The 22,744-nt window shown below is 41.5% G+C and overlaps 2 protein-coding genes across 3 annotated transcripts in view; both read left to right on the top strand.

Annotated features, from left to right (window-relative positions):
* The window catches only part of LOC118944216, a 28,484-nt gene extending 21,481 nt beyond the window's left edge, over window positions 1-7,003 (top strand). For both annotated transcript variants that reach the window (XM_036962538.1, XM_036962537.1), the window contains 2 exons: window positions 5,858-6,153; window positions 6,335-7,003. The gene's annotated coding sequence lies outside the window, so the exon portion shown is untranslated. The remainder of the gene's footprint in view (window positions 1-5,857; window positions 6,154-6,334) is intronic.
* A 931-nt stretch (window positions 7,004-7,934) lies between these two features.
* On the top strand, window positions 7,935-22,367 carry LOC118944219 (titin-like). Its single transcript, XM_036962545.1, has 7 exons — window positions 7,935-9,361; window positions 10,109-10,326; window positions 10,436-10,492; window positions 10,597-10,696; window positions 10,797-10,958; window positions 21,630-21,927; window positions 22,108-22,367. Exons 1-5 carry the CDS (start codon window positions 8,068-8,070, stop codon window positions 10,955-10,957), a joined length of 1,830 nt encoding a protein of 609 aa, XP_036818440.1. The 5' UTR covers window positions 7,935-8,067; the 3' UTR covers window position 10,958; window positions 21,630-21,927; window positions 22,108-22,367.
* The last annotated feature ends 377 nt before the right edge of the window (window positions 22,368-22,744 follow it).

The raw sequence follows: 22,744 nt of genomic DNA, 5'->3' as shown, positions 1-22,744 counted from the left end.
GGAGTGGTTAAAACATGCTAATAACGGTCCTCTGAGGATATCAAAAAAGGTTTATCAGAGTTATTGACCTCACAAGAAGTCAGATTCGAGTAACTTACATTGTGGTGCTGAAACTTGAAGCAGCAGCCACGGCACAAACAATTGGAAATGGACAGCTCATGGTGCTGAAAGTAGGCAAATTTGAGTAAACATCATTCATTTTAAACGTCTTCATTTTAATTAGGGATATGTGTTGGAGCCTATTTCTTCCTATTTAAGAAATAAGAGGCAGGCCTACCGGTTTGACTGATGAAATTAGGCTATAGGCTGCTATATCCATAGATATGTTAGTCAATTCCTCCACCCGCCATGCACTCTTTAAATAGCCCACCTCTGTGTCTGTTAAGACTTGAAGTTAGTGTGTATGAGAGGCTATGCCATAGGCCTACCTTTTCTTAAAGAAAAGGGCAAAAAGTACAGGCCTACCCACTATTAGTTTAATATTTTGAGGAAAATGAAACAGATGTGATTATATACAGTTATCTATAACAACACTTTGGTCCGCGATTCTTAATGCTAGAAACAAGATGTAAAATAGGAATAACTGGGAAAGACGTGACTCTGATGCATATGGGGATATTGTTGTTTCATTTGCTTTGGATATATTCGAATCTGACACTATCAATTGATTAAGCTATTCACATTCTGTACAATAAAATACATTTAAACCCAGACAGCTTTTAGGGAAACACTTGTGACCTCTCGTTGGGTTAAGCCAAGGAAGAAGATTCGCCAGCAGTTGAAGCTTACATTTTTCTACGTCAGTAGGCCTACTCGGTCTGGGGTGGAAAGGTAGGCATAACTTGAAAGTACCATGCTCAGATCCCTACGGACGTCTCAGAGTTAATTATTTACAAACAGGGACAGTTTCGTTACAAATAACACACACTGTTTTGGCATTGTAGAAATATAATAAGATGAACACATAGGACTATATCTCTGTCTATACTGTAATTTCAGTCATTTGTGATTTATTTAAAACGTTTCTACTAATACTGTATGGTAACTCTATTGAAGTCCACTCTTGTACAGCACACTAAAGGTGTATCTCTTTCTCTACAATTTAGGAGATGTTAAGATATTTTGTTGTTTGTGATGGTACTCTAGGTGCGAGGGACATCCTGTGCCACCAGTCAGTTGATGGTGGATGACCTTCTGACCCCGTGCTCGCCAGGTGACCCGGCAGCCATAGAATTGACCTAGGACCTAGGATCAAGAGAGACGCTCAAGTGTTTTAGTACTATATCTCTTGACACAATGATGAAAATAATCATGGCCTCTAAACCTTCAAGCTGCATACTGGACCCTATTCCAACTAAACTACTGAAAGAGCTGCTTCCTGTGCTTGGCCCTCCTATGTTGAACATAATAAACGACTCTCTATCCACCGGATGTGTACCAAACTCACTAAAAGTGGCAGTAATAAAGCCTCTCTTGAAAAAGCCAAACCTTGACCCAGAAAATATAAAAAACTATCGGCCTATATCGAATCTTCCATTCCTCTCAAAAATTTTAGAAAAGGCTGTTGCGCAACAACTCACTGCCTTCCTGAAGACAAACAATGTATATGAAATGCTTCAGTCTGGTTTTAGACCCCATCATAGCACTGAGACGGCACTTGTGAAGGTGGTAAATTACATTTTAATGGCATCGGACCGAGGCTCTGCGTCTGTCCTCGTGCTCCTAGACCTTAGTGCTGCTTTTGATACCATCGATCACCAAATTATTTTGGAGAGATTGGAAACCCAAATTGGTCTACACGTACAAGTTCTGGCCTGGTTTAGATCTTATCTGTCGGAAAGATATCAGTTTGTCTCTGTGAAATGTTTGTCCTCTGACAAATCAACTGTAAATTTCGGTGTTCCTCAAGGTTCCGTTTTAGGACCACTATTGTATTTACTATATATTTTACCTCTTGGGGATGTTATTCGAAAACATAATGTTAACTTTCACTGCTATGCGGATGACACACAGCTGTACATTTCAATGAAACATGGTGAAGCCCCAAAATTGCCCTTGCTAGAAGAATGTGTTTCAGACATAAGGAAGTGGATGGCTGCAAACTTTTTACTTTTAAACTCGGACAAAACAGAGATGCTTGTTCTAGGGCCCAAGAAACAAAGAGATCTTCTGTTGAATCTGACAATTAATCTTAATGGTTGTACAGTCGTCTCAAATAAAACTGTGAAGGACCTCTGCGTTACTCTGGACCCTGATCTCTCTTTTGAAGAACATATCAAGACCATTTCAAGGACAGCTTTTTTCCATCTACGTAACATTGCAAAAATCTGAAACTTTCTGTCCAAAAATGATGCAGAAAAATTAATCCATGCTTTTGTCACTTCTAGGTTAGACTACTGCAATGCTCTACTTCCCGGCTACCCGGATAAAGCACTAAATAAACTTCAGTTAGTGCTAAATACGGCTGCTGAATCCTGACTAGAACCAAAAAATTTGATCATATTACTCCAGTGCTAGCCTCTCTACACTGGCTTCCTGTCAAAGCAAGGGCTGATTTCAAGGTTTTACTGCTAACCTACAAAGCATTACATGGGCTTGCGCCTACCTATCTCTCTGATTTGGTCCTGCCGTACATACTTACACGTACGCTACGGTCACAAGACGCAGGCCTCCTAATTGTCCCTAGAAATTCTAAGCAAACAGCTGGAGGCAGGGCTTTCTCCTATAGAGCTCCATTTTTATGGAACGGTCTGCCTACCCATGTCAGAGACGCAAACTCGGTCTCAACCTTTAAGTCTCTACTGAAGACTCATCTCTTCAGTGGGTCATATTATTGAGTGTAGTTTGGCCCAGGAGTGGGAGGGTGAACGGAAAGGCTCTGGATCAACGAACCGCCCTTCCGCCCTTGCGGAGGTCTTTGTGGGCTATACTCAGCCTTGTCTCAGGATGGTAAGTTGGTGGTTGAAGATATCCCTCTAGTGGTGTGGGGGCTGTGCTTTGGCAAAGTGGGTGGGGTTATATCCTTCCTGTTTGGCCCTGTCCGGGGGTGTCCTCGGATGGGGCCACAGTGTCTCCTGACCCCTCCTGTCTCAGCCTCCAGTATTTATGCTGCAGTAGTTTATGTGTCGGGGGGCTGGGGTCAGTTTGTTATATCTGGAGTACTTCTCCTGTCCTATTCGGTGTCCTGTGTGAATCTAAGTGTGCGTTCTCTAATTCTCTCTTTCTCTCTTTCTTTCTCTCTCTCGGAGGACCTTACCTGACATGATGACTCCTTGCTGTCCCCAGTCCACCTGACTGTGCTGCTGCTCCAGTTTCAACTGTTCTGCCTTATTATTATTCGACCATGCTGGTCATTTATGAACATTTGAACATCTTGGCCATGTTCTGTTATAATCTCCACCCGGCACAGCCAGGAGAGGACTGGCCACCCCACATAGCCTGGTTCCTCTCTAGGTTTCTTCCTAGGTTTTGGCCTTTCTAGGGAGTTTTTCCTAGCCACCGTGCTTCTACACCTGCATTGCTTGCTGTTTGGGGTTTTAGGCCGGGTTTCTGTACAGCACTTTGAGATATCAGCTGATGTACGAAGGGCTATATAAATAAATTTGATTTGATTTGAATTGACCTGGATGGATGTGCCTAGCGACAAGCTGCTGGAGCCCATCATCTGCATGGTGAGAAACACACATTCACAGCACAGACCCACTCACATTCACTGCTCACAAACATACTGGAACATGCTGTTTCAACATACACATCCAGGCATTTCAAACTGACTCTCACATTTGTGTAATTTCTGAACCATGCTCATGATTTTGTTTGTCTTCTGTGTGTGTCCCTCTGCCCTCCAGTCTGACGTGCTGTGCTCACTATCCACCACGCAACCCACAGTCAACATGGAGGTCTTGTTCAAGGTCAGGAAGTTCACAGAGAATTTAGAACAGGAGGGTTGAGAGGTCCTGGTTGGCAGGGGCTTTACTACTCCTTACTCAGTCTGTCCTATCAAGACCCAACTCCAGTCAAATAGTAGCTACAGTATTACAACAGTATTACAACACTACGAACCTGCATTGACAAGAATATGGAGCATTTTAACTTACACACAATTGTTGTTTTTTTGCATATCCCAACTCCCTCTGAGACACCCACAAGTGCCTTATTTTCTCACTTTGTCGGCTCCGGTATTTGAGCCAGCAATCTTTCGGTAACTGGCCCAATGATCTAAACTTGAGGCTACGTGCCGCCCCTTAGTGGGTCTGCAGGGTGACTCCCCAAGTGGGTCTGGAACCCAGGTCAGCAGCACTACATTGCTGTGTGTCTGTATAGTTGAGGGTATATTGGTTTAGTAACACTCAAGGGAGTGACCTTGATAATAAGTCTATAGCAGTGTAATGAGTGTTTATAACAATGTACAGCACATCTACCAACGCACCGATGCGTTTCAAGAGCCTACACTATTTTGTTTCAGAATCCTCAGACCCCTGACAGGGAGTACCATAGGGGATAGTGCCATCAAGTGGAAAGGAAATTAAACTATTATTCCAGATATTATTTAATAAAGAATATTGAAAACCTAAATTACTGAGATCAGAGAAACTTAACAGAACGCATCTTGAAACATAAAATATGCCACAATTTGTGAACGATGGACTTTTAATTTGAAGCTTTTTGCTCGATTTGGAACCGTTAATGTCGCTGATTTCATGAAGCTCTCCTGCGCATCAATTACTTCACGAAATCCCGCAACGTGAAAGCGCCTGAAAAAACATCGCGAGATTGTAAATATGTGTGAGAGTCGGAGATTTGAAAGCAGACGCTTTCATCCAAAACGATTTACAGTAATGCGTACATACATTTTTCTTTTGGGTGGCCCAGGGAAATTAGACTTTTTCGAGCCTTTCGTATCTCTTTCTTTGTAATACTGTATGTATTCAATCATTTCGATTTGATCACTTCCCAATGGGCACATAAATCAATTCCATGTTTATTCCACGTTGGTTCAACGTAATTTAATTGAAATTACATGGATATTGTGTCACAGTGAATTGTATAATCTGCAGTCAATTTCATTATGTTTTCATGTGCCATGATTCTGACATTTGACATATGATCCTCAAAGGATTAGGCTAAATAGTTTCAGTGGTGCAGTCGGTGTAATCTCAATTCAATACGATGTGCATTTGCTGTACATATAGCCAATATAGCTATTAAACCCATGTTCAGTGACTTTAATCTGTGACGCAAGTGGACAATTATGTTTGTGACGTTCCATGGAACCCACGGTGTAGTTTAAAACTCGATTCTGATTGGCTTGCAGGTCATTCTACAGTGTAAATCATAAATGAAAACGTGCTTTTATATCAGTGTGACAGATTCACAATACCGTGTCTCAAACCGTACCGCGCTTTTATCTGCCTAACGGTATCTTCAAGCAAGACTGGTTAGGCCTTTTGGATAGCTTGTCCAAGGTAAGAATATGCGTCAAGCTATAGCCTACTTTTAATGTTTTAGTTTCCCGAACTCAAGTTACTCCAGTCAAGTGATTCATCGTAAATTTGTTGTTTTGACTGAGCAGTCCAATGGCCAATGCTGTTTTTGGACTATGAGACCCTCGGCTATATACTATGATGAGCCAATAACACGCATAGTTTATGCATTAGGCATTGCACAAGTCAGTGTCTAGGTCAGAATATAAAGTAGCTATTTCCGTTAACTCAAATTACTCAAGTCAAGTGATTAATCGTAAGAGTTAGTTGTTTTGACTGTCAAAAAAAATAACTTTGATGGAATATTCCAAATTACAATGGCAATTATGCATCACAAATTCACATTATTACTTGTATTTCAATGATTCATCCAGGCCCAAGACATAAAGTCGCCTGAAAGCTGTGTAGCAATAATTCCAGCTTCTGACCAAGAATCATGGATACCTTTCATGTGAGTACTCACACACCAGATTTTTTTTACATACCTCAGAAGGAAGATACCTCAATATCTGGAAGCACTGTCTCATGTACAACTGTTAATGCTATCTGAAAAATCTAACAAAATGTTGACTTGATCGTTTCATCAAGACCTTCTCATCACAAGTTGGAACTAGTGGTCAACATTGGGACAATGCCGCCCAAAATAACAGGGACCAACATTTTCATGGAGGTAAGCACTACACTTCTGATGGGTTCAAAGATTGTATTACATTATCTAAAAGTGAGAAAGTAAACCCCAGCTGTTTTTATTATTTTCACAGGGAAGAACAATCCCCATTATGCCATGAATGTTTCATTGCTGAACAACCATAGATATTTTTCCTCTAATTTGGCTCCCGTTCCTCCAACAGTGAGCAAGACCTGTCAGCAGAGCTCACTGGAGCAGGGAGACATCCCATCACCCTTTTGGCGCCTGACAAAGTACACTTTTTTTCTTCTAAATAACACTATAGTAACGTCTTCTGCACAAAGTTACATTCCTAATAAGATTGGTGTTAAGTGAGAAAGAATCCTAAAGATGGTCCAATGGGCATGGTCTGAAGCCTCTCGTCATCTCAGTATGTTGAACCACCTGATTTCTTGCAGGCTTGAGATTCAGATCCTGCTGAACGATGTTAAGCAATCGATTAACCACATGCAGGGGACGCTGAACACCATGCAGGGGCAGTGTATTGAGTTGCAGACTGCCATATCTAAGGTAGTGTCAGATGAGTCTCAGATACAGAAGAATAAGTCTATGATGGTATGGTGATAATGATTGAGATGGTGATTATAATAATGATGACTAGCGGTACCCCACCCTACGGGCGGTAAATCATTGGATCTGATTAATTCAATTCAATGCAATTCAATCTTTGAGGACTGCAACCATAGAAATACAGTTTATTTACACTAATAATAAGCTATTGTCAACTTCCCGTCTATGCTTATCTTGCTCATTGCTCACTGTTACCCTATGTGTGCAACTATTATTGATTTCTCACACAAAAATAATTTGGTTGCAAATGTACCTGGGGCCACGTAAATGATTGTTAGGCTACTCATTTTGAATGAGTGGCAACTTGTGTGACCATAAAAGTCTGTGTGCGACTGGGGACAGTAAAATCATTTGGTTACTGACCTGCCCTACATCATAGAAGGCCCTTCAAGTCGGAACTAGAAAATTCTGACATTTCTGACTCTCTGACTCGCTAACCTCGTTATGGAATGAGGATTTCAGGTTTCCCACTTGTGAAGTATCAGAATCAACCAGTAGGAAGCTCTACGCTAATAACTTACATTCATTTTAACTCTGAGGTTCCAAGTTTCCGAAAGCATGTGAATGCGTCAATAATTGCCATGGTAATTTTGAATGTTCAGTCAGTGAGCATTATGGGTAATTGTCCTACATACTTACATCAAATGCTTTATGATAGCATCATCTCCTGTAGTAACAGTACCTTTCCAAACACAATTACAATTAAAATTAACAAAGATACAAAATATTGCTAAAGTGAAGAAAATCAGCTCAAAATTGTAGGAGGAAATGCCCCTGCAGCAGGGAGACTTACGGTATTATAATATATTGTAGATAACATTATCAGTATCAGTACACATGCAAATGGAAGTATATGCTAGGGATTGATCTACACTGAGTGAACAAAACATTAACAACACCTTCCTATTGAGTTTCCCCCCTTTGGTGGTGGACCATTGTTGATACTCAGGGAAAACTGTTGAGCTGAAAAACCCAACAGCATTGCAGTTCTTGACCTAAACCGGTGCACCTGGCACATACTACCATACTCTGTTCAAAGGGACTTAAATCTTTGGTCTTGCCCATTCACCCTCTGAATGACACACATACACAATCCATGTCTCAATTGTCTAAAAAATCATTCTTTAACCTGCCCCCCCCCCCCCCCCCCCCCCCCCCCCCTTCATCTACACTGAGAAAAAGATTTAACAATTCACATCAATAAGGGATTATAGCTTTCACCTGCTTTGTCTATGTCACTGAAAGAGAAGGTGTTCTTAATGTTTAATACACTCAGTGTAATGATGTTATAGATTCCAAGTGGTTGATTTTTTAGGGAATTAATTTATGCTCTATTTATACCTGCAGATCACCACAGCAGCCGAATTTGCTGTGCAGAGGGAGGAGATCCTCCGAGCATCAGGCCTCATCCCGTCACAGAGGGAGGAAATGCTCCGAGCATCAGGCCTCATCCTGTCACAGAGGGAGGGTATCCTCCAAACAGCCAGTGTCCCTTCACAGAGGAAGGGGATTCTCCCAGCAGCTAACATCACTGTGCAGAGGGAGGAGATCTTCCGAGCATCAGGCCTCATCCCTGAAGAGAGGGAGGACATCCGCCTCACAGCCAGTGTCCCTGCACAGAGGGAGGGGATTCTTCCAGCAGCTACTGCAGCTACTGTCACTGTGCGAAAGGAGAAGATCCTCCGAGCATCAGGCCTCATTTCTGCACAAAAGGAGTTGATCCACCTGATGGCCAGTGTCACTGCGCAGAGGAAGGGAATCGTCCCAATGGTCAGCGTCCCTGCGCACAAGGAGGGGATCGTCCAAAAGGCTAGTGTCCCTGCTGAGAGGTTGGAGATCCTCCGAGCATCAGGCCTCATCCCGCCACAGAGGGAGGGGAATGTCCGAACAGCCAGTGTCCCAGCACAGAGGGGTGGGATTCTCTCAGCAGCCAGCATCACTGAACAGAGGGAGGGAATTCTTCCAGCAGCTTCTATCACTGTGCTGAAGAAGAAGATCCTCAGAGCATCAGGCCTCATACCTGCACAAAAGGAGTTGATCCACCTGATGGCCAGTGTCACTGCGCAGAGGAAGGGAATCGTTCCAATGGTCAGCGTCCCTGCACACAGGGAGGGGATCGTCCCAAAGGCCAGTGTCCCTGCTGAGAGGGAGGAGATCCTCCGAGCATCAGGCCTCATCCCGCCACAGAGGGAGGGGAATGTCCGAACAGCCAGTGTCCCAGCACAGAGGGATGGGATTCTCTCAGCAGCCAGCATCACTGAACAGAGGGAGGAGATCCTCCGAGCATCAGGCCTCATCCCATCACAGAGGGAGGGTATCCTCCAAACAGCCAGTGTCCCTGCACAGAGGGAGGAGATCCTCCGAGCATCAGGCCTCATCCCGCCAACAAGGGAGGGTATCCTCCAAACAGCCAGTGTCCCTGCACAGAGGGAGGGGATCTTCCGAGCATCAGGCCTCATCCCTGAAGAGAGGGAGGAGATCCTCCTCACAGCCAGTGTCCCTGTGAAGAATGAAAACATTCATCCACAACCACCTTCCATCATCCCCATGTTGGCACCACTGTGGAAATGGGATGGTGGAGCGTGTACTCCACCTGTGGATTTCTATTCCAAGAGAAGAGGTCACTTAACCTTACCTAATTAGTAAAGAAATTACTATTGTGAGAATAAGTTGTGATAGATCAAATGTATGGCTCATGTGAGTGTATAGCTGTAATACTTTCATGCATTTTCTACATAAAAATGTTTAGCTCCATTGTACTTTTACATTTGAGTCATTAGCAGACACTGTTATCCAGAGCGACGTACAGTAGTGAGTCTATACATTTTCATACTCCAGTGAATCTCTCCAGGATTTCACATGGATTTTTTTCATATTTGCGGATAAATATGCTAGATTTTGCAGCGACAATTATGACATTTTGCATTGCAATATGCAATTGTTTTGTCCAATTTGTTGCAAAAATGCACTGACAAGGGAAAAAACTGTGTTGATGTGTCGCTTGATTGAACCATATTATGCAGTAAATGTGCGGTGATTGGTTGAAATTGCGAGCCCTCTTTTTGTACTGTGGTAATTGTCAGTTCTATGCGATAATATTGTGATGTGACTATTTTATGCAGAAATAGTTTGGTGATTGGTCACATTTGTAAGCCCTCACATAATATGCAGGGAATTGTTAATTTTGCAACCAAAACAATGCGGTGGCAGAGTCCTGGAGTAACCTCCCAGTAATCCCTGTGACTGCATGTAGGTTAAGATTGGGTTGTAAACAGAGTATCAGAGCAAGACGTTCCTACCTGTCAGCTAGTAATTGTTCTGTATGGTGACATGAGCAGAGTGGCCTGACTTCTCCCACTTATTACAGATGTCCGACTTAGATATGTTGAGCATCCTGCTATGATGTCCATCACCAAGCCGGAACACTCCGATGCCAACCCTCAGTTCCAGACTGGCACCCGGCCGGTGGCTGAGCCCGAGACCCCTGCTGTTCACAATAACAGTGGAGGCTGGCTCAGCTGGGTCTTTGGGAGTGGAAGAGCTAACAAGAAGGAGGTTCATCTACCTGAGGACAAAGACAGATCTGTAAGGAACTGGTTATTAACACTATATTCTATGTAGAGACAATTGAGTGGATTTAAAAAATAAAAATAAATTGTGGCTTGCTTCACATTGCTAATCTCTTCTTCCTCAGATTGTCTGGGATCCAACTCTGCACAGATGGGTTAACAAAACTGAGCCCAAGGCTGAAGTACACACTTAAATTAAATTCAATTAAAAACAGTGAACAACCATTGTATTTCAACTGTGCTAATATTACCAACAATTTGGAAAATGTGTTGATGTGTTTTACAGAACAAGTGTGTACCACCACCTCCACCGATGGGGACACATGGATATCAGGGGAACACTGGCAGTGTCCCCAAAGGAGTGAATCCCTACTCTATGAAAGCAGGTGAATATTGCTTTAGAATACATGTGGTTTAACCAAGACTGTGTCAGCCAATCATAGATGTCCCTGGTGGTCTCCTCGCTAACACCTTTCCCACTGCCAGCAGGTCTATGGGGCAGCAGATACCCCACAATGCATTACAACTCAAAGCCTCCAAGCCATGGGGCTGGACTGCTTCCTAGACAGCTCTCTGGCTTGCTCCCTCCTTCACACTTTGACCTCATGGCACCAATGGTTGTGCCACCTGACACTCTACACTACTGAGGTATGACTCTGGAAAATCTTTCCAAATTGTATCCATTCATCATTAACTGTGATTTGACTTTAACATAGCAAATGGCTGAAGTAGCAAGGATGTTAACTATTTTTCATTTTTGTCCAACAGGCCATTTTCCCAAATTGAATTTGCCATACATTGATTTTTTTCAGCATTAAAAATGTATTAAAATATGATCTATTAATTAAATATCTCCTTTGTGTCCTCATGTTCACATGAATTTGATGTGTTCTATCATCATTTACAATTCTTATTGCTTCTGCATTTACGTTACTTACTGTACAGACAAATAAATATTATATGCATATATTTTATTTTAGACATTACAAAAACATTTTTTCATGCTTTCTGGATTTCTTACATTTACTTACTGTACAGGAAAGTATATTTTATACACATATTTAAACAAAACAAAAACATTTTATTTATGTATTACATAGATGGCGGCAGGGTAGCCTAGTGGTTAGAGCGTTGGACTAGTAACCTGAAGGTTGCAAGTTCAAACCCCCGAGTTGACAAGGTACAAATCTGTCGTTCTGCTCTCAGTTCTGCACTGTTCCTAGGCCATCATTGAAAATAAGAATTTGTTCTTAATTAACCTTGCCTTGTTAAAAAAAGACACAACGGGGGGCGGAGCTAGCATGTTGGAGTGAACGGCTGTGCGTGAGAGGCTCCTGCAACTTTTTTGCGAAATAATCTAATTTAACCTACTTTATGGCACTTTTTACAACAAACGTTTCTTTCTAATACAAGGTAACTTTCTATATGAAAATGCCGAGTAATAAGCGACCAAAGGACAATAAATCCACAGCGGAGGCCTACTCCCCACTAAACAACGAGACAGACATGGCGGGAGGCACATGCAACAACGTGACACTTACAGAACTTACCCGGGCTTTGGGGGAGCTACGTGTTGCTATAGCTGAGGATCTTAAGGCCTCTATTGCTGAACTGGACACCAAAATCGAGAGCATCATTCGAACGGTCGCTTCGCATGGCCAGAGTATTGTGGACCTTGAGAAAGCTTCTGAATTCAACGCTGGTAGGATCGACGAGTTAGATAAGCTATGCACGTCATTGCAGGATACTGTGCAGACGCTTTCTGTGAAAGTGGTGGACCTGGAGGGCCGATCCAGACGTAATAACCTTCGCGTTGTTGGTCTGGCAGAGGGGGTAGAGGCGGGCTCTCGCCCCACCGACTTCTTCGCCAAGCTATTGAAGGATGCAATGGGATCGGATGTTTTGGATTCGGATCCCCAGCTGGACCGCGCACATCGCTCCCTTGTCCCAGTGCCTGGACCGGGCAAACGTCCTCGCCCAGTAATCATCTGTTGTCACAGTTTCAAGACCAAGGATCTTATCCTGCGTGAAGCTCGAATGAGGGGCAACCTGTCACATAAAGGGCATCCATTCCGTGTCTATGAGGATTATGCGCCCGATGTGGCAAAGCATCGCGCCGACTACAGAGATGTCATGACCAAACTCTACAAACTCCATCTTCGCCCAGCCTTACTCTTCCCTGCAAGACTAAGAATTACCCCGCCTTCCGGTGAGAAGATTTGGCTCTCCTCGGTTTTGGACGCAGAGAAGTTTATCCGGGGATATACACCAATCCCCCGTACAGGTTAGAGTGCCTTGTTATTGCGTGTTAGGGTCTGCTCATGGACTCGAATCCATACTATACCATATTGGGTGAAAACGTATTAAACGGGCTCAACAAGGGCTACCGAACATGTAAGACGCTGAGCAGACCAATGGATGGCGGTCAGAGCTCTCAATGAACGTTACATTCACTTTCATCCCGGCTGTGCTCAGAGCGATGCATATTTTTTACTTCCAGGTTTGATCACTGACACCTTCGGACGGATATACTTATATTCCCCCACTTTTGTTTTGTTTCGTTATTTATTTTACAATCCTTACATTATTCTTACTACCATACCATGTATTTATTGCTTGCAGGGGACTGGGGGTGATGGTTGGGAGGGGGCAGACACCTGGTTAGCAGGTTGATGTTTTGTGCCGTTCTGCCTTTGTCTGGCCGTGGGCCTCTCTCTCCCGACTAGAGTCCCACCAGCCCTCTGTAGTGCTTATGTCTGTGTAGGTGTGCGTACATATAATTACTATTTGTACTTTATTACTATTTTCTCTTAGCATTTTAGTATTATGTATGTGTATATTTTAAATCAGTGTAGATTGTTATTCTGGGGTATGAATGTTTGTATGTGCATATGGATGTATATACATATTCTTTAAATATATATTTTTATATATGATTTTTTTGTGTGGGTATGTATACATACATGTATATGTATGTATATGTGTGTGTGTGTGTGTGTGTGTGTGTGTGTGTGTGTGTGTGTATGTATATATATGTATATATACGTATGTGTATCTATATGTATGTATGTATGTGTGTATGTATGTACAGTGCCTTGCGAAAGTATTCGGCCCCCTTGAACTTTGCGACCTTTTGCCACATTTCAGGCTTCAAACATGAAGATATAAAACTGTATTTTTTGGTGAAGAATCAACAACAAGTGGGACACAATCATGAAGTGGAACGACATTTATTGGATATTTCAAACTTTTTTAACAAATCAAAAACTGAAAAATTGGGCGAAGCGTTCATTACAGTTATACATAAGAAGGGTAAAGATCCAGAAGAGGTAGGGTCATACAGACCAATATCTCTCCTTAATACAGACCAAAAGATTTTAGCAAAAACTCTGGCTAACAGGCTTAGCACTTTAATTAGCAAATTGGTCCATTCGGATCAGACCGGCTTTATCCCTAACAGAAACTCATTCTTCAATCTCAGGCGCCTCTTCAATATTATGTATTCTCAGAGGTTACCCAACGTGGACCTTGCCGTCATATCTCTTGACGCCGAAAAGGCCTTTGACCAAGTTGAGTGGCCCTATCTATTCAAGGTCCTACAGAAATGTAATATTGGAGATAGGTTCATAAATTGGATCCAGCTTTTATATAGGAACCCCTGTGCCAGAATACTCACTAACCAATCATTGTCGCCCTGATTTAACCTCAACAGGGGGACAAGGCAGGGTTGTGCACTGTCGCCTATGCTCTTCGCCCTAATTATCGAACCGCTCGCTCAGACGATTAGATCTCATGCAGCAATACACGGCTATAATACTAAAGATACTATAAATAAGATCTCCCTATACGCAGATGACATCCTCCTCTATGTAACAGAACCCCAGGCTAGTATCCCAGCTATTCTTGATGTGATCAATTTGTTTGGTACCTTCTCGGGATACAGAATAAATTGGAACAAGAGTGAATTAATGCCCATACGGTCGCAAAAAAAAACAAACAACTGGACTCAATTATCAATCCTTTCATCTGGGATTATAAAACACACAGGATAGGTAAAAAACACCTCTGTAAATCCAAGATGGAAGGAGGATTGTCTCTCCCAAATTTTATATTTTATTACTGGGCCGCTAACCTCCGCATTGTTACGTTTCTGCTGGATGACGTACTTCCGGCATCCAGCTGGCTTAGTATGGAGCGTGAGGAGTGTCACCCCTTCTCTATTGGCGCTGTGATTTTGTCACCTGTCAATCTGGAGATGTCACTTTATTGTAACAATCCTATCATACATAGCACAGTCCGAATCTGGAAGCAAATGAAAGTCCACTTTGAGCTTAGACCAATGTCATTCATGCTCCCTGTCGCCAGGAATCCCTCCTTTGCCCCTTCTAACCTTGATAACACCTTTGAGCGATGGGGAGAGTTGGGGATAAGTACCATAGGGGATTTATACATAGAAGGGACCTTTGCTTCCTTTGAGTTGCTGAGGGAAACTTATAACCTTCCCAGAAGTAATTTTTTCAGATACCTACAAATTAGAGACTACGTTAGGAAACACCTCCCAACATTTGGGAATGCCAAACCTTCCATGTTTGACGGATGCATAAAAATATGCCCCACCTCCGATAAACTGATATCGTGTCTATATGATGCTTTTCAATCTGTTAGCACACCTTCCACTGATGCCATCAAGGCAAAATGGGAGGAAGAACTAGGGACTGACATCTCGATGGCAGACTGGGAAGAGAGCTTGGAGTATATCCACACATGCTCCATTAATTCCAGACATCGTCTCATACAATTCAAGGTTTTACACAGATTACACTATTCCAAAACTAAACTGCATAGGATATTTCCTGACACATCCCATACATGTGATAAATGTCAGGCTACGCAGGGTACACTACTCCACTGCTTTGCCCTATGCTCTAGCTTGCATGGTTATTGGAGTGGAATTTTTGGGATCCTCTCTGAAGTTTTGGAGACTGAGTCCCTAAACGGATTAACCAACCCCCAAAAACAACTAATCTCGTACGGTCTCATCTCGGCAAAAAAACTAATCTTGTTGTTTTGGAAGAGGAGGGAAGCGCCCTCTACCAAATTATGGCTCAGTGAATTGGCAAATACTGTACACTTAGAAAGAATTAGATATATTCTGAACAATAAATTATCAACATTTGATCAAATCTGGCAGCCTTTCCTCTCCTACTTGGACGAGTCGGCGCTGTGAATTTGTACTTATTAACGCACTCTCAATTGTAATATTTTAATCTACCTTTGGGCAGCATGTGCTGGCCCTGCCACCCGAGCAGTTGGGAGGGGGGGGGGGGGGATATGGGGGACATCTTCCCTCTTTCTTTCTACGTGTCCTTGTTTTGTATGTCGTGTTTTGTATTATTTGTTCTGCACCCAGAACTCTGGGTCTTGTTGTTCCTGTATGCTCTTTTATGTTTAGATAAGAATTGTATACCTGTCTTGTATACCACCTATACACCATTCTTGTGTGTTTAATAAAAAATATTAGAAACAAAAAAAGACACAACGAAATATATTTAGATGCATTTTCAATTCCTAAATGTCAATATTTTATCTTCTGTGCCACGTGTTTATGCCCATTTATGTACATCCTGTATACACCTCACACACATGGTCAGGGGCTTAAAAATAAGAAAACAGTAACATGTCAGATAGAGTTTACATTTTTGAGTTTGCATCCCAATATGACACTTTAAATATTTCACAGAATACTGAAATGTAACAAAACACCTATTGTGTTTATTGAGATGTACACTGAGATGCTCAGTTGGTCAATATTTCCCTCCAGTGATTCCCCAACATCTTGTCAACATGGGACCCAAAAATGGAGCAGATATCTTATACCAACCTATCTAAATAGACATGTATCCATAACAAGGCCTAGGAGGCCCCTATACTGTCCAAAAATCTCTCCAAAATGTCACATATTTTAAAGCATCTTTATTTTCATGCATATAACTTGGCAAAAAAAAATTGGGGTGACCACATTCACATTCTTTTGTGTAGACAATCATTTTTTATGATTTCATGACTGTTTGATAGTAGGTCCCTGAATGGTCAAAAACCTCTTCAAATAGAAGTATGTTTGTAGCACAAAATATCTTACAGGAAGGCCCTCTCACTCTCTCATCATGTCACAAGCAGACAGGCTCCCAGAGGCAGGGCCATAAAAGGCCCCATCTCACTCAGCTGCCGCTGCCCTCTCCAACAGCCATCAGCACAGAACAGCATGAATCAAATCAAAGTATATTTGTCACATGCGCCGAATACCGCAGTGAAATGCTTACTTACAGGCTCTAACCAATAGTGCAAAAAAAGGTATTAGGTGAACAATAGGTAGGTTAAGAAATAAAAACAACAGTAAGAAGACAGTGAAAAAAACAGTAGTGAGGCTATAAAACTAGCGAGGCTACATACAGACACCGGTTAGTCAGGCTGATTGAGGTAGAATGTACATGTAAATATGGTTAAAGTGACTATGCATATATGATGAACAGAGAGTAGCAGCAGTGTAAAGAGGGGTTGGCAGGTGGTGGGATTTCTAATCCCTTGATATTATTGTAGGATCGGATTTTAATAGCTAACTTTTCGATGGCCATAATAAATAGATATGCCGATAGTGGACAACCTTCTTTTATGAGAAGTAGCCATTATTTACTATTGTCACATGTGCTACCTCTCCGGCCTCTAGGTCACCAGGCTGTTCGTTATGGCGCACACCTGTCACCAGCCTTACACGCATTATGACACTCACCTGGACTCCATCACCTCCTTGATTACCTGCCCTTTATATGTCCCTCCCTTTGGTTTCTACCCCCATTAGTCATTGTTGCTGTTTCATGTCAGTGCGCTGTTTGTGTTCCTTGTTTTGTTCATTTATTTATTAATTAAATGTATTCATTCCCTGAACTTGCTTCCCGACTCTCAGCGTACATCCGTACAACTATTTTTCACCTAGGGTTACTATACATGATTTTAACCCATTTTATAAGAGATTGTCCAAAATTTAAATGTTCCAGGCATTAATATATGAACTCCAGGCATACTTTATGAAAAGCCTTTTAAAAGTCAGCTATGAATAGCAGGCCTGGTTTCCCTGATTTTTCATAGTGTTCTATTGGTTGCAGTACTTGCTGTATATGATCTCCAATATATTGTCCATGTAAAAATCCTGTCTGATTAGAATGAATAATGTCCGACAACACCTTTTTAATTCCATGCGCTATACATTTTGCTAGCATTTTTGCATCACAACACTGAAGTGTAAGGGGCCTCCAATTTTTTTATGGACTGGATCTTTATATTTACCACTTTGAATCGTGTTTCAGTAATAATGAAGGAGTGGTTAAAACATGATAATAACGGTCCTCTGAGGATATCAAAAAAGGTTTATCAGAGTTATTGACCTCACAAGAAGTCAGATTCAAGTAACTTACATTGTGGTGCTGAAACTTGAAGCAGCAGCCACGGCACAAACAATTGGAAATGGACAGCTCATGGTGCTGAAAGTAGGCAAATTTGAGTAAACATCATTGATTTTAAACGTCTTCATTTTAATTAGGGATATGTGTTGGAGCCTATTTCTTCCTATTTAAGAAATAAGAGGCAGGCCTACCGGTTTGACTGATGAAATTAGGCTATAGGCTGCTATATCCATAGGTATGTTAGTCAATTCCTCCACCCGCCATGCACTCTTTAAATAGCCCACCTCTGTGTCTGTTAAGACTTGAAGTTAGTGTGTATGAGAGGGTATGCCATAGGCCTACCTTTTCTTAAAGAAAAGGGCAAAAAGTACAGGCCTACCCACAATTAGTTTAATATTTTGAGGAAAATTAAACAGATGTGATTATATACAGTTATCTATAACAACACTTTGGTCCGCGATTCTTAATGCTAGAAACAAGATGTAAAATAGGAATAACTGGGAAAGACGTGACTCTGATGCATATGGGGATATTGTTGTTTCATTTGCTTTGGATATAATCGAATCTGACACTATCAATTGATTAAGCTATTCACATTCTGTACAATAAAATACATTTAAACCCAGACAGCTTTTAGGGAAACACTTGTGACCTCTCGTTGGGTTAAGCCAAGGAAGAAGATTAGCCAGCAGTTGAAGCTTACATTTTTCTGCGTCAGTAGGCCTACTCGGTCTGGGGTGGAAAGGTAGGCCTAACTTGAAAGTACCATGCTCAGATCCCTACGGACGTCTCAGAGTTAATTATTTACAAACAGGGACAGTTTTGTTGCAAATAACACACACTGTTTTGGCATTGTAGAAATATAATAAGATGAACACATAGGACTATCTCTCTGTCTATACTGTCATTTCAGTCATTTGTGATTTATTCAAAACGTTTCTACTAATACTGTATGGTAACTATTGAAGTCCACTCTTGTACAGCACACTAAATGTGTATCTCTTTCTCTACAATTTAGGAGATTTTAAGATATTTTGTTGTTTGTGATGGTACTCTAGGTGCGAGGGACATCCTTTGCCACCAGTCAGTTGATGGTGGATGACCTTCTGACCCCGTGCTCGCCAGGTGACCCGGCGGCCATAGAATTGACCTGGATGGATGTGCCTAGCGACAAGCTGCTGGAGCCCATCATCTGCATGGTGAGAAACACACATTCACAGCACAGACACACTCACATTCACTGCTCACAAACATACTGGAACATGCTGTTTCAACATACACATCCAGGCATTTCAAACTGACTCTCACATTTGTGTAATTTCTGAACCATGCTCATGATTTTGTTTGTCTTCTGTGTGTGTCCCTCTGCCCTCCAGTCTGACATGCTGTGCTCACTATCCACCACCCAACCCACAGTCAACATGGAGGTCTTGTTCAAGGTCAGGAAGTTCACAGAGGACTTAGAGCAGGAGGGTTGAGAGGTCCTGGTTGGCAGGGGCTTTACTACTCCTTACTCAGTCTCTCCTATCAAGACCCAACTCCAGTCAAATAGTAGCTACAGTATTACAACAGTATTACAACACTACGAACCTGCATTGACAAGAATGATGGAGCATTTTAACTTACACACAATTGTTGTTTTTTTGCATATCCCAACTCCCTCTGAGACACCCACAAGTGCCTTATTTTCTCACTTTGTCGGCTCCGGTATTTGAGCCAGCAATCTTTCGGTAACTGGCCCAATGATCTAAACTTGAGGCTACGTGCCGCCCCTTAGTGGGTCTGTAGGGTGACTCCCCTAGTGGGTCTGGAACCCAGGTCAGCAGCACTACATTGCTGTGTGTCTGTATAGTTGAGGGTATATTGGTTTAGTAATACTAAATTCAGTTCTGTTTCCAGAGGGGATCTCAATGCTGTTACACGTAGCCATGATCACCAAGCTACCCTGACTTAATAAAACCTGAATTCAAAAAGAACAAGATGTGCTTGTCATTATTTTATTTTTTACTTGTATTATAGTATACCCACATTTCTGTCCACAACTTTTGAATCAGGTAGTAATTCAACAGATACATGTGCTGCCTTTCCAACTGATGTCAAGTTCCAACACAAATATTCATTTGAAAAAGCAATAGACTTTCACATTGTAGGCCTGTTGTTTAAACAATGTAATCATAATATATGACATTTAGCAGATGCTTTCATTCAAAGCGACTTACAGTCATTTGCACATACATTTTACGTATGAGTTTCCCCGGGAATCGAACCCACAACCCTGGTGGTGGGATCGGCATGCTCTACACAGATCATCATTTATACTGTAATATGTGTTTATAACAGGGAGTGACATTGATAATAAATGTCTATAGCAGTGTAATAAGTGTTTATAACAATGTACAGCACATCTACCAACACACCGATGCGTTTCAAGAGCCTACACTATTTTGTTTCAGAATCCTCAGACCCCTGACAGGGAGTAGCATAGGGGATAGTGCCATCTAGTGGAATGGAAATTAAACTATTATTACATATATTATTTAATAAAGAATATTGAAAACCTAAATTACTTTTCAGAGATCAGAGAAACTTAACAGAACGCATCTTGAAACAGAAAATATGCCACAATTTGTGAACGATGGACTTTTAATTTGAAGCTTTTTGCTCGATTTGGAACCGCTAATGTCGCTGATTTCATGAAGCTCTCCTGCGCATCAATTACTTCACGAAATCCCGCAACGTGAAAGCGCCAGAAATAAACATCGCGAGATTGTAAATATGTGTGAGAGTCAAAGATTTGAAAGCAGACGCTTTCATCCAAAACGATTTACAGTAATGCGTACATACATTTTTTCTTTTGGGTGGCCCAGGGAAATTAGACTTTTTCGAGCCTTTCGAAGCTATTTTTGTATCTCTTTCTTTGTAATACTGTATGTATTCAATCATTTCGATTTGATCACTTCCCAATGGGCACATAAATCAATTCAATGTTTATTCCACGTTGGTTCAACGTAATTTAATTGAAATGACATGGATATTGTGTCACAGTGAATTGTATAATCTGCAGTCAATTTCATTATGTTTTCATGTGCCATGATTCTGACATTTGACATATGATCCTCAAAGGATTAGGCTAAATAGTTTCAGTGGTGCAGTTGGTGTAATCTCAATTCAACACGATGTGCATTTACTGTACATATAGCCAATATAGCTATTAAACCCATGTTCAGTGACTTTAATCTGTGACGCAAGTGGACAATTATGTTTGTGACGTTCCATGGAACCCACGGTGTAGTTTAAAACTCGATTCTGATTGGCTTGCAGGTCATTCTACAGTGTAAATCATAAATAAAACGTGCTTTTATATCAGTGTGACAGATTCACAATACCGTGTCTCAAACCGTACCGCGCTTTTATCTGCCTAACGGTATCTTCAAGCAAGACTGGTTAGGCCTTTTGGATAGCTTGTCCAAGGTAAGAATATGCGTCAAGCTATAGCCTACTTTTAATGTTTTAGTTTCCCGAACTCAAGTTACTCCAGTCAAGTGATTCATCGTAAATGTGTTGTTTTGACTGAGCAGTCCAATGGCCAATGCTGTTTTTGGACTATGAGACCCTCGGCTATATACTATGATGAGCCAATAACACGCATAGTTTATGCATTAGGCATTGCACAAGTCAGTGTCTAGGTCAGAATATAAAGTAGCTATTTCCGTTAACTCAAATTACTCAAGTCAAGTGATTAATCGTAAGAGTTAGTTGTTTTGACTGTCAAAAAAATAACTTTGATGGAATACTCCAAATTACAATGACAATTATGCATCACAAATTCACATTATTACTTGTATTTCAATGATTCATCCAGGCCCAAGACATAAAGTCGCCTGAAAGCTGTGTAGCAATAATTCCAGCTTCTGACCAAGAATCATGGATACCTTTCATGTGAGTACTCACACACCAGATTTTTTTTACATACCTCAGAAGGAAGATACCTCAATATCTGGAAGCACTGTCTCATGTACAACTGTTAATGCTATCTCTGAAATGTCTAACAAAATGTTGACTTGATCGTTTCATCAAGACCTTCTCATCACAAGTTGGAACTAGTGGTCAACATTGGGACAATGCCGCCCAAAATAACAGGGACCAACATTTTCATGGAGGTAAGCACTACACTTCTGATGGGTTTAAAGATTGTATTACATTATCTAAAAGTGAGAAAGTAAACCCAGCTGTTTTTATTCTTTTCACAGGAAGAACAATCCCCATTATGCCATGAATGTTTCATTGCTGAACAACCATAGATATTTTACCTCTAATTTGGCTCCCGTTCCTCCCAACAGTGAGCAAGACCTGTCAGCAGAGCTCACTGGAGCAGGGAGACATGCCGTCACCCTTTTGGCGCCTGACAAAGTACACTTTTTTTCTTCTAAATAACACTATAGTAACATCTTCTGCACAAAGTTACATTCCTAATAAGATTGGTGTTAAGTGAGAAAGAATCCTAAAGATGGTCCAATAGGCATGGTCTGAAGCCTCTCGTCATCTCAGTATGTTGAACCACCTGATTTCCTGCAGGCTTGAGATTCAGATCCTGCTGAACGATGTTAAGCAATCGATCAACCACATGCAGGGGACGCTGAACACCATGCAGGGGCAGTGTATTGAGTTGCAGACTGCCATATCTAAGGTAGTGTCAGATGAGTCTCAGATACAGAAGAATAAGTCTATGATGGTATGGTGATAATGATTGAGATGGTGATTATAATAATGATGACTAGCGGTACCCCACCCTACGGGCGGTAAATCATTGGATCTGATTAATTCAATTCAATGCAATTCAATCTTTGAGGACTGCAACCATAGAAATACAGTTATTTACACTAATAATAAGCTATTGTCAACTTCCCGTCTATGCTTATCTTGCTCATTGCTCACTGTTACCCTATGTGTGCAACTATTATTGATTTCTCACACAAA

Source organism: Oncorhynchus mykiss, chromosome 25 (genome assembly GCF_013265735.2).
Source record: "Oncorhynchus mykiss isolate Arlee chromosome 25, USDA_OmykA_1.1, whole genome shotgun sequence".
NCBI lineage: Eukaryota > Metazoa > Chordata > Actinopteri > Salmoniformes > Salmonidae > Oncorhynchus > Oncorhynchus mykiss.
Note: the sequence above shows the minus strand (reverse complement) of the source record. Positions and strands in the feature narration are given on the sequence as shown.

What these genes read in the sequence shown, in the direction of transcription:
- LOC118944219 (XM_036962545.1), top strand. Translation starts at nt 8,068, where the DNA reads ATGCTCTATTTATACCTGCAGATCACCACAGCAGCCGAATTTGCTGTG. An exon ending in TTTCTATTCCAAGAGAAGAG is followed by an intron (nt 9,362 to 10,108) that starts GTCACTTAACCT and finishes CACTTATTACAG; the next exon opens with ATGTCCGACTTAGATATGTT. An exon ending in AAACTGAGCCCAAGGCTGAA is followed by an intron (nt 10,493 to 10,596) that starts GTACACACTTAA and finishes TGTGTTTTACAG; the next exon opens with AACAAGTGTGTACCACCACC.